This window comes from Odocoileus virginianus, chromosome X, assembly GCF_023699985.2.
Source record: "Odocoileus virginianus isolate 20LAN1187 ecotype Illinois chromosome X, Ovbor_1.2, whole genome shotgun sequence".
Classification (NCBI taxonomy): Eukaryota; Metazoa; Chordata; class Mammalia; order Artiodactyla; family Cervidae; genus Odocoileus; species Odocoileus virginianus.
In genome coordinates this window covers 27,364,516-27,376,870 of record NC_069708.1, presented here as the reverse complement: position 1 = coordinate 27,376,870, position 12,355 = coordinate 27,364,516, and the positions used below count along the sequence as shown (strand labels likewise).

Genomic DNA, 12,355 nt, shown 5'->3' with positions numbered 1-12,355 from the left:
AGGTCTCTCCCAGGGTATCTCGGCCTGAGTGCCTGTCAGCTCTGTTGGGAAAGGTGCCCCTCAAATGCTTCTTGATATATTGAGGAAGGTGCTTAAGGGCAGGGGATATGGGACCTAGTATGGGCTGGAAATAAGAGGACTTTGGACTATTTACCTGGGGAGGAAGGTGAAGCTCACATCCGTCTCCAGCTCTGGTTGCTATGCTCGCCTCTCCAACCTCTTATACCCAAGGTCCTGTGAATTTTCAGATTGGTGGGGGTCAAGGGAGAAGAATAGGGTCCGGGGGCGGGGTCTAAAATACTGCTTTATAAATAGCTCAGGTGCCAAGAGTTTGGAAAGCAGATTAGTGGACAAAAGATTAGTTGCTAAAAGATTAGCTGCTTGCTGCTGAGACAGGGCCAAGGTCAGGGGTTGAATCTGATGGTGTTAAAGTCAGGGGAGCTTGCGAAAAGGAACTACAGGGTTTTGGCCTCTTGAGGCCTTGAACCTGAGGACTGGGATCAAAGGAGAGTCGGGGACATTAAAAGAAATGCAAGGTGAGGGATAGAAATAGGAAGGTTCAAAGTATAAGCCTTTGTGATTCTGAAAGGAGAGTCTTGTGTCACATTCCAGTCTTTCTGTATCTCTTGAGCAGGTATAACAGGCCACACAAAAGCCAAGGGTATGGGAAAGAGCACCCTTTCCCTAGCCTACCACTACTTGGGACTTGGGGCTCTTGAAGTAATGTTTAGAGACCCAGTTATCCCAGATTATGTGCACAGCAGGAGTAGATCTCCTGTAAATGGGGGTGGAGTGGGCAGGGGAGGCTGAGTGTACTGAGCTGTGTGCACACATCTGTGAGCCTTGAACTTCTTTTCTTGTTGAAGAGGAAGGTAACACAAGATTCTTGGCCCAGGGGCAGGTTATCCCAGCAGAATGTTGCCTGTGGACAGAAAAAGCAATTGACATCTTTACATGTCTGCCCCTGCCACAGTCAACCTTCCCCCATACACGCCCTCAGCCCTTGACTCGCTCCAATCCCTAAAACTAAGTCCACGCTATAGGCCCTAAGCAGCTTCCCTCACCTCATATGACCACTCATGGAATTAAAGATATTTCTGTCCTGCAGCTGCCAGGACCCCTGCAATGGCAGCAACAAAAGTAATCTTCCTTTCTTGGCTGTCCTTCCCGTAGAACACAGGCCCAGGTTTCATCGACATGGAGGATGTAGAGACAGGATCTCCAAACTCTGGGGGTACAGGGCCCCACCCTACTTTACCTCACCATATTTCAGTACCTATCCGTAGATGCAGCCTCAACCCTCCAGGACAGCCTGTCTCTTCCTCACAGGGTGGCCGCGGCTGTGGCTCAGGGGCTGGGCCTTCTCTACCTCCCACTCGCCACTGTGGGTGCTGAATACAGCTGTCCTGTCTTCTCTTTGCCCAAATAACCATGTTAGCCTTTGCCATTCCCTGTCAGTACGCATCCCAGGGCCTTGGCTTTTAGTCATTGTAACTCTGCTTCTTTAGCTAGAGCTAGAAGCCCAGACTCTGAGGGGAAGGTTGGTGTCCATGGGGAAGGTAAAGTCAGGATGAATGTTCTTTTGGACTAGGCTTCAACCTATTTTTGTCTTTAGACCCACATTTGAAGCTTAGCCTCTCTTTCAAATCAGGTCCATGGTCCTCCCAGCAGGAAGAAAGTAGATCTGGTAGGCCTTTAATTCATTACTATGATTGAACTTAAATCATTCTCTCTTTTCCTGAAGTATGTGCATTTCTTGACTGAGGTATAATTTAGCGAAAGTAAAATGCACAAATCTCAATTGCACAGCTTGATGAATTTTTACCTACTGTAGAAGGCTGAATAATGGGCCTCCAAAGATATCAGGTCCTAATCCCAGGAAGCAATGAATTTTACCTTATATGGAAAAAAGGAACTTTGCAGATGTGATTAAATTTAGGATCTTGAGAGGGGGGAGACTATTTTGGATCATCTGGGAGGGCCCTAAATGTAATCACTAGTCTCTTTATGAGAGGGAAACAGAGGGAGATTTGACTGCTGAGACAGAAGGCAATATGAGGATTGCAGCCAGATGCGATGCTACAGGCTTGGAAGATGGAGGAAGGGAAGATGGAGGAATGCAGCTCTAGAAACTGGAAAAGGCAAGGACACGGATTCTCTCCCGTAGTCCCTCATGGTTGCAAGGTGGCTGTCACAGTTCAGGTATAGCCCTGCTGATACTTTGGTTTTGGCCCAGAGAACCTGATTTTGGACTTCTGAGCTCCAGAACTGTAAAAGAATAAATGGTATTTTAAGCCATCAAATCTGTGGTAACTTTTTTGCAGCAGTAATAGGAAATTACTAGAGCTATGTAACTACTACCCAGATCAAGATATAGAACATTTCTAGCTCCCCAGGAAATTCCCTTGTGTCCCTTTCCAGTTAGTAGTCTCCCAAAGAGAACCATCACTCTGGTTTCATTTTGATCAGGAGTATTTTCATTTTAGGGCTTCCCAGGTGGTGCTAGTGGTAAAGTGCCAATGCAGGAGATGTAAGAGATATGGGTTCAATCCCTGGGTCAGGAAGATCCACTGGAGGAGGGCATGGCAACACACTCCAGTATTCTTGCCTGGAGAATCCCATGGACAGAGGAGCCTGGCAGGCTATAATCTATAGGGTCACACAGAGTTGGACAGGACTGAAGCGACTTAGCACATACATTTGCATTTTTTGAGGAGGCAAGAGTAAGAAGGCAAAGGAATACATCTCTAATGGTGAAGTATCTGGCCCCTGTGATAGATTAAGGGGAGAGCTATTTTCAGGTCTTTATGCACGCTCACTCTGCACACCCCAATGATATTTCCAAACCCACCCTTCCAGTTAGGAAGTGATGACTAGATCTCTGAGTGAGAAATGGTTGGCTTATTCCATAAGGCATCGTAGCAGACAGGATTGTTTATCAACTCAACAGGCATCTTTCACTTCCTTCTTTTTGTTTTTATAATTCATTTGTTTTTGGTTGAGCTGGGTCTTCATTGCTTCCCTTGGGCTTTCTCTAGTTGCATAGAGAGCTGGGGCTACTCTTCTTGCAGTGCACAAGATTCTCATCATGGTGGCTTCTCTTGTTGTGGAACAGGGGCTCTAGGCACATGGACTTCAGTAGTTAAAGCATGCGGACTCAGTAGTTGTGGCACATGGGCGTTAGTTGCCCATAGCATGTGGAATCTTCTCCAACCAGAGACTAAATCCGTGTCCTCTGCCCTGGCAGGTGGATTCTTTTTATATATCTGTATCTATCTACCTTTATTTATTTTCTTATTTGGCTGCATTGGGTCTTAGTTGCAGCATGTAGGATCTAATTTTTCCCTATCCAGGGATCAAACCTGGGTCCCCTGCATCAAGAGCCTGGAGTCTTACCCACTAGACCACAGGGAAGTCCTTGCCCTTCCTTCTTGTGGACAGAATCCTCATTTTTCAGGTACCCCACCTTCCTCCACATGGCTCACTTCTCCTCTTGGCCAGTTGTGGTCATTTCATCCTCCTTGCCAGTTGTTGGTTTAGTTATAGGATAATGAAACTCAGGCCACTGAGATATGAGGGAAAGCATGGTAGGGCGATTCTGGGAAAGGTTTCCTGAATAATAAAAATAAACACACAGGAAGAGAGCCCTATCGTCAGTGGTATTTCCACATTTGGATGCAATGCCAGAAATAAAACAGCCACCTTGTGACCATTAGGGTTGCTGAACAACAGGCTGAGGGGTGCAGATCAGAAAGATGGAAAGAGTCTCTCTTCCTATAAAGAATTTTTTAATGACAATGTTAAACTGTTGAATTAGCCAACTCAAAAGCTCCCTGCTCCTGGACTTAGATTATATATTTCCTTATTTTAAACTCAGCTGAGTTGGAGTATTCTGTTATTGCAGGTGACAGCATACCAGCAGACTTAAGTGGCATGTGGACAATGGCACTGTCTCAGTGTGGGAGGATGGAGAGGAGGCAGACTAATCAAATAGTAGAAACAGACTTCCCCTGCTGTCCTAGGTACTGGACACAGAGGTTCTGGCCTCTGGTCTAAAGTTGTTAACAGCCTTGCCGGAGATAAAGAGCAGACATTTAGAAACACTAAAAGGGAACGCTTTAGAAAAGACCCCTGGTACAACACTAACCTGAATACAATTATATGGAACCAGCCAGTCTCCCATGATTTTACTAATAAATTTGGATTGTTCGGGATTTCAGATTACTGCTCCTTTCCATCAAGCCTGTGGGGACTGTCTTTTTCCACTCCACACTGCACCTTACTCTCAGCAGGTGACCTCATTTTTTCACCTCACAAAGAAAACCCAGGCAATTGGGGTGAACTTCTCAATCTCCAAACCCTCCAAATTCACATATACTTTAATTCCTAATGATGAAGAGGCTGATAACTGCCAGACACTGAGAGTTGACACATTGCCTCATTTTCTCCTCACAACAAGGTCGCTACTAGTATCCTCATTTTATACACGAGGAAGTAGAAATTTAGGAATACTTCTCCACAGTCCTATAGCTAGTAGGTGATGAAGCCATAGGTAAATTCTAAGTCTGTATGACTCCAAAGCCTGCATTTCCCCTACTATTTCACTTTTCTCTCCTGTTCTTCCTTCCTTCCTTCCTCCCCACTCCCCCCACCCCCAACCCAGAGAAAGAGAGTAGAAACCATGCCTTTCTCCCTTATCCTTCTTTAGGCCCCAGGGAAACAGTTAACATTGCAGAGAAACTGTCATCAAGACATTTATGAATATTAGATATGAGGGGCCAAGAGGGGGAAGACTGGAAGAGTAGGGGCACCAAAGGATCTCAGCAGCAACAGTATCCATGTTGCTCCTTTCTGTCATGGGAAAGAAGATAATGAACTTTGCCTGGCACACTAAATTCTAGATATCAGTGAGATGCCCAAGTGGATACATGTTACAGCAAACAATAAATACAGGGCTTAGATTATAGATGTGAGAATCATTCAATTCAACTAACTGTAACAGACTATTCATTCATGCAACAAATTTATTCAACACCAGGTGGCGCTAGTGGTAAAGAACCCACCTGCCTAATGGAGGAAATGTAAGGAATGCCAGTTCAATCCCTGGGTCAGAAAGATCCCCTGCAGAAGGGCATGGCATCCCACTCCAGTGTTCTTGCTTGGAGAACCCCATGGACAGAGGATCCTGGTGGGCTACAGTCCATGGGGTCTCAAAGAGTCAGACTTGACTGAAACAACATAGCTCATAGGCTCTTGTATAAGACTTATCTACTTTCTTAATATTGAAATGAAAGGCATTTTTTGGACAACAAGGTGTATAATTTGGGGGGAAAAAATCCTGGAACATATATCATCATAACTTTACCTGGAAGGCTTTGAGAAAGACAGAAGTAAAACCAAATGCTTGTTCTTAGGGAACTCTGGGTATGATTTGGGCGTGGGAAGATCTGGAGGAGATAGATAAAAACACAAATGAGTATAATTCCAGGCAGTCTGTGGTATGTGCCATAGTCTCAGTAGAAATCAAATGTGATAAGAATGTGAGAGAGAAATTTGGTTGGAGACAGATCTGTATGCTGGAATCTCAGTTCAGTTCAATTCAGTTCAGTCACTCAGTCATGTCCGACTCTTTGCGACCCCACGGACTGCAGCACGCCAGGCCTCCCTGTCCATCACCAACTGCCAGAGTTTACTCAAACCCATGTCCATTGAGTCGGTGATGCCATCGAACTATCTCATCCTCTCTTGTCCCCTTCTCCTCCCACTTTCAATCTTTCCCAGCATCAGGGTCTTTTCCAGTGAGTCAGTTCTTCGCATCAGGTGGCCAAAGTATTGGAGATTCAGCTTCAGCATCAGTCCTTCCAATGAATATTCAGGACTGATTATCTTTAGGATGGACTGGTTGGATCTCCTTTCAATCCAAGGGACTCTCAAGAGTCTTCTCCAACACCACAGTTCATTGGTCATTATAATTATTCATAACTTGTAAGTTAAATCATGACAGTGGATGGAGAGAGAGAGAGATGGAGAGGAGAGAGGAATAAACAATGGAAGAATGGAAATAGAGAAGAGATTCTGGGAATAAGCCTTGGGGAAGGGTCACATTTGGAGGAAGGAGGACAGAAAGGAGCCAGGGAAGGAGACAGAAGGAATATCCAGAGGAATAGGAGAATCAGAGTAATGTAAAGTCACAGAAATGAAAATGAGGAAGAGTTTCACAAGAGAGAGCCAGTCTGGTCTGCAGCCTTTCATAAAGTAGGCATTCTTTTTGGCCTAGGTGACATGAGCGGAAGCTAGCTTCCGGTTGGGGAATGTTGGGAGAGGTGTTTTCCTGAAGTAGCCACTGGGTGGTAGTGGTGGCAGCGGCGGCAGCTGCAACTATGTCCAGGGACTGGCAGAAACTTGGCAAAACTAAATCAGCTTGAAGCAGTAGGAGAAAAACTGGCTCCTGCTGGGGCTTCTCTAGTTTTGTGGACACTGGAGTGTCCTCTTGAGTATATGCCAAGCCTCAGATCACATTTGTCCTCCTCTGAAGAAGCCAGCTCCATCCCTGGGAGCAGAGTAAATAATACGAAGTACTTCATAGATTAGCAGCATTTTAAGGTTTACAAGGGGCTTCCCAGGTGGCACAGTAGTAAAGAATCCACCTGCCAATGCAAAAGACATAAGAGATGCAGGTTGGATCTCTGGATCCAGAAGATCCCGTGGAGAAGGGCATGGCAATTCACTCCAGTATTTGTGCCTGGAAAATTCCATGGACAGAGGAACCTGGCGGGCTTCAGTCCATGGGGTCTCAAAGAGTCAGACATGACTAAACACAGCAGCACACATAGTTTGCAAAGTGTTTTTACATCTATTAACCAATTCAGAAAACTCTGAAAGGTTGGTATTATTGACCCCACTTCACTGATGAGAAAACTCAGTTATGAAGAGGGATCCGAGGTGACACAATTAATATGTGGAAGAACAAGGATTTGAATTCAGGTGTGTCTGGCTCCAAACACCTGGGCCTTTTGTGCAATATCACAGTGTTCAGCTATCCAGGAGTCAGGCTATGATCTCTTATTCCTCGCCTACCTTTTATCCACACCCTCTCACACTCCCCACCACTGGGCAAGGATATTCAGGCTTTTCCCCCCAAAGAGATTTCTGGACCTTCCAGGAAATCTAGATTCTAGCTTCTAGAGCCTCCCCTGCAGCCCTGCCTCCTCCTCCCAGGATCCAGCTGGGTAATATTCTTAGAACCTGAAGATCAGGTTCAGATTCTCCATTGCTTCGCAGCTCTCTTCAGAGTGGTCTGCTGCAGTCATCTCTCCCTTCCCAAGAGCACTACCCACCTCACCCTCAGAGTCCTCCAGGCCCAGAGCTTGCCTCCTGAGCCTAAGACCTTCATAATCACTCAGCCTTAGTTAGTCCCAGGAACCTCAGGCCCAGAGCTCCTGACAATTCCACATTCCCTAGTACTAGCCTCTTAAGCATCTAGGTTTGGCATCTGCTCTTTCTTGGCTGTATTCAGACAAGGGTCTTCTGGGGTGACAGAGATGAGAGGTGACATGTAGGAAGAGGTAGAGATTGTAAGGGAAGCATGTTGGTTAGCATCCTTGGGGAAGAGTGAACCGTGTCCTCACCACCTCCTGTTATGTGTGTAATTGTTCAGTCACTCGGTGTCTGACTTTTTGCGACCCCATGGACTTCAGCATGCCAGGCTTCCCTGTCCATCACCATCTCCCAGAGCTTGCTTAAAGCCATGTACACTGAGGCAGTGATGCTATCCAACCAACTCATCCTCTGTTGTCCCCTTCTCCTCCTGCCTTTAATCTTTCCCAGCATCAGAGTCTTTTCCAGCTCAGTAGGACTCTTGAAATTGGCAGGTGAAAAAACCTCATCTTTCCCCAGATCTGCTTTTCTCATAGCCTTCCTCATCTTTGTCATCCAGTTGCTCAGGCCAGAAATCTGAGAGTTATTCTTGACTCCTCTCTTTCTCTTATATCCCTTATCAATAACTATTGTCATCTTTACTTTCAAAATCTAGCCAGAATCTGCTACTTCTTACAACCTTCACCAAGGATGTGGTCCAAGCCACCATCATCTTTATTGGCAGTAGCCTCTGGTCTGATCTTCCTCCTGTGTACACCATCCTGTAGTCTGTTCTCAACATAGAGCTGGCCAGGGAGCCTTCTAAAATGTGAATCAGATCCTGACACTTGTCTCTTCTAAACCCTCAATGGCTTGTCAGTCACTGAAAGAAGAAGCCAAGGTGTCCTCACAATGTCTTCCAAGGACCTTCATGATTTGGTTTGTGCTGAACTCTCTGACCTCATCTCTGTGTTTCCTCTTCCTCACAATCATCTGGTCTTTGTTTAAGTAAAGTCACTCAGTCGTGTCCGACTCTTTGTGATCCCATGAACTGTAGCCTACCAGGCTTCTCTGTCCGTGGGATTTTCCAGGCAAATGTACTGGAGTGGGTGGCCATTTCCTTCTCCAGGAGATCTTCCTGACCCAGGGATCTAAGCTGGGTCTCCAGCATTGCAGACAGATGCTTTACCATCTGAGCCACCAGGTCTTTGTTTAAAAGTCACCCTAATATTTAAAACAGAAACACTCTCTATTTTCTTTTTCTCCTATACTTTTTTCCATAGCAATGATCATGATCTGTATATTTTACTTGTTAATTTTATTATTTTTTCCTTCCCACCAGTATGTAAGCTTCATTAGAGTAGGAGTTTTTGTTTTGTTTAGTACTGGTGAACTACCAGTGCCTAGAGCTGGACCAAGCACATAGTAGGCTCTCAGAAAGTATTTGCTTATCCTTTCCTAGATTATGGCCAGTGGCTTAGAGAGGCCACTGAGATAGCAATTAAGTCCATGGATGTTAGAACCTGGTTCAAAAGCCAGCCTGCCTGAGTTCAAATCTTGACTAAATACTTCAACTCTTAGTGCCTTAGTTTTCTCATCAGTAAAGTAGGGATAATCATGATACCTACTTCAGAGAGCCTGTAAAGCCCTTAATAAGTATTAAGTATTTAGAACAGTGCCTTGCGTGTAGTTAGTGCTATATATACATTTCTTATAATTAGATGCACATGGAGTTAAGATTTATATCAGTAGTTTAGATTTTCTAAAATTTTTCAATGTGTTACCCATGTTAACATTCATTTCCCATTTTTCTGCTCATACAGATTTCTATGATTGTTCTTCAGGTTTGGTTATCTCCAATCACCTGGCTCTTGCTCTGTCAACTTGGATGTTTCCTTGTGTACTTTCTCCTACTGTCATTTAGAAGCTGTTAAATAGTAATCTCGCTGGGCCGCAGTTTTCCAATCTTGATGGGCCTTGCTATCGCTAATGATTTCCCAGGACGCAAGGAGGTACAAGCCCCACCCCCAATCCCGCCTCCTTGGTTATGCCCTCTGGCTGCCAAGGGGAAGGGTGACAGAGTCAGCTGGGCTCAACCTCAAGGGGACCAGGTAGGAGACATGTCAAGTTTCTTCGGTAAGGGTGGCAATGGGTCTGGGCTGGCCCAGGCTGGGGAAAGGCATCAGATATCACTGTAGTACAGAGACACTGGGACCAGGGGAGAGAAGTCACTGTGCGGAGAGATGCCCTCTTCACAGGATGTCACTCTTCTGATGAGCTGGGAGAAAATTTGGGTCTGGGTATCTTCCCACACTGGTCCTGGTAGGCCCCGGCTCCGTTCAGCTAGCTAAGCTCTGAAGGACAGAGTTAGCTGCAGAAGAACAATCCAAATCTACTGACTGCCCTCCTGAGCCCCAGTGCTGCCTGCTACCTACTACTCCCTGGGCTGGACCAAGGGATCTCTGGAAGAAGCCAGGCTGGCCTAGGTTACCTCCAGATGCATCCTCTCAACCCCTACTTGTGCCTCAACCATTGCCCTCCCCATTCTCTGCTTTCTTTCCCCAGGTTAGGGCTAGGGGGCCAGGGAAATCCAGCTACCCTCACTTCTGCCCTTTCTGTCTCTAGGGGGACCATGGCCAGTACAGAGTCCTTGCTGTTCACAACCTTAGGCGCCCACTCAGATCCTGACAACAGTGAGATGGAACTGGACTGCCAGTTTAACGAGGAGTTCAAGTTCATCCTGCTGCCTGTGACCTATGCAGTTGTCTTCCTGCTGGGCCTAGGCCTCAACGCCCTGACCATCTGGCTCTTCCTCTTTCGCCTCCGACCGTGGGATGCAACAGCCACCTACATGTTCCACTTAGCCCTGTCAGATACTTTGTATGTCCTATCACTGCCCACTCTTGTCTACTATTACGCGGCCCGCAACCACTGGCCCTTTGGCACTGGGCTCTGCAAGTTCATCCGCTTTCTCTTCTATTGGAACCTCTACTGCAGTGTTCTTTTCCTCACCTGCATTAGTGTGCACCGATACCTGGGCATCTGCCACCCACTGCGGGCGCTGCGCTGGGGCCGCCCACGCCTTGCTGGCCTTCTCTGCCTGGCAGTTTGGTTGGTCGTAGCTGGCTGTCTCGTGCCCAACCTGTTCTTCGTCACCACCAGCCCCAAGGGGGACACCATCTTGTGCCACGACACCACTCGGCCTGAGGAATTTGACCATTATGTGCACTTCAGTTCGGCAGTCATGGGGCTTCTCTTTGGTGTGCCCTGCCTGGTCACTCTTGTCTGCTATGGACGCATGGCCCAGCGCCTGTATCGGCCCTTGCCAGGGGCCACCCAGTCATCTTCCCGTCTGCGCTCTCTGCGTACCATCGCTGTGGTGCTGACTGTCTTTGCTATCTGCTTTGTGCCTTTCCACATCACCCGCACAATGTATTACTTGGCAAGGCTGTTGGAAGCTGACTGCAGGGTGCTGAACATCGTCAACTTGGTCTACAAAGTGACTCGGCCTCTGGCCAGCGCCAATAGCTGCCTGGATCCTGTGCTCTATTTGCTCACTGGGGAAAAGTACCGACGTCAGCTCCAGCGACTCTGCAGGGGTAGGAGGCTCCGGCCCCCCAGGACTGCCTCCTCTCTGGTGCTGGTGTCCCTGCCTAAAGACAGCAGCTGCAGGTGGACAGCTGCCTCCCAGGACAGCGGCTGCCCCACCCCTCGGGCAGGTAGTTTGTAACATTGGAAGCTGGGAAGTGAGAGAAAGGAGGTGAGTGCAGGGCGGAAGGGAGGGAACCTAATAGTGACACCGGATCTGACTGCTTTCTCCTCTTCTCTGGGCTCTGGAAAGAAGCCCTCATCTTAAGGTTTAGGAGGAGCCAAAGAAATCACATGTGACCCTATCACTCCTAAACCCTTCAGTTGCCCTTTCCTCTTTAGCCCAAAACACTAGAAGCCACTCTTTTTCCTCAACTCCTTTCTCCTTGTTTCTGTCCCCTTCCTGAGGCCACTGGTCCTGTTTCTTAGTCCTACATGACTTCTGGCCTCTCCCCCTGTTTCCTTGTACAGCATGCATTCCTTCAGCCAGGCCAGAGCAGGTGGAGAAGCTGGGGTGATCTCAGGATTGGGCTGACTTATTTGACGGTGATAGCCAGAATCAAGAAGTGGGGGCCTCAGCATATCACAGGTGCCTGGGATGTGACATATATAGTGCCCACACCCACTCCCTGGTTTCCCCTGGAAGACAGGATAGTCCTGCTTACCCAGGCACTGAACTAGGGCACAGTCCAGACAGCCTGCCTTCCAGGGTCCCCACATGCAGCTGGAGACATGGCTCTGTTGAGTGGTATGTAGCCACGACATAGAGAGGGAGCCCTCTCATGGGGTGGGAAGTCTTCTCATGGGGTGGGGACCTTGAGAAGCTTCAGGGGCAGAACCCAAGCTGATAATGGCCTTTGGAACAGGAATGGGATTGGCCCTTCTTTATGATGTTTGCTGAGAACATATTTGACAGCTCTCCTGTACTTAATGAAAGGCAGAGTGGATGGCTCAGAATAGGAGGGAGGAGCTCTCATGTCTATGGCATAAATTCCAGCTTCCAGCACCAAAGGGCGGAGCAGGTTTGTACAGAGATCGGGATGGTGACAGGGACTGAGGCCCACAGCTGGCTCTTCACTGGTCACTCCCCTTTCTCTGGCTCCTGTCCTAGATAAATGATAAATCTGTCACCAGCTCTTTCATATCAGGCTTTAGGACTTTGAGGACAGGGCAAGGCACAGGGGCTAGGACAACTTCCCTCAGAGTTTGCCATCCAGTCACTCCTCTCTAGCACCATCTTTGTGCTTACAGGCTGCTAGGAGTGGAGGTGGGATGTGAAACTTGGGGAGCTAACCCTCAAGCCATGGGAAGAATTTCTGGGCAGGCTTCTGTGAGAAGGGTAGGCTTACACTTCTAGGCATCCGCTGTAAATCGCCTTCCAGCCCTTTGGTCTCCTGAATCTCCAGCCTTC

At 47.5% G+C, this 12,355-nt stretch overlaps 1 protein-coding gene across 4 annotated transcripts in view; it reads left to right on the top strand.

The window, feature by feature from the left end:
• The window catches only part of P2RY4 (pyrimidinergic receptor P2Y4), an 81,094-nt gene that overhangs the window by 18,356 nt on the left and 50,383 nt on the right, over window positions 1-12,355 (top strand). For 2 of the 4 annotated variants that reach the window (XR_011485760.1, XM_020882921.2), the window contains exons 1-2: window positions 8,521-9,467; window positions 9,982-11,116. Coding sequence is in view for 3 of the 4 variants with exons in the window: in XM_020882921.2 (XP_020738580.1) it covers window positions 9,346-9,467; window positions 9,982-11,086 (1,227 nt within the window). In the remaining variant the exon portion in view is untranslated. Of the gene's footprint in view, window positions 1-8,520; window positions 9,468-9,981; window positions 11,117-12,355 lie in introns of those variants that run through there. The other 2 variants (XM_070461906.1, XM_020882922.2) reach the window with 1 other exon arrangement.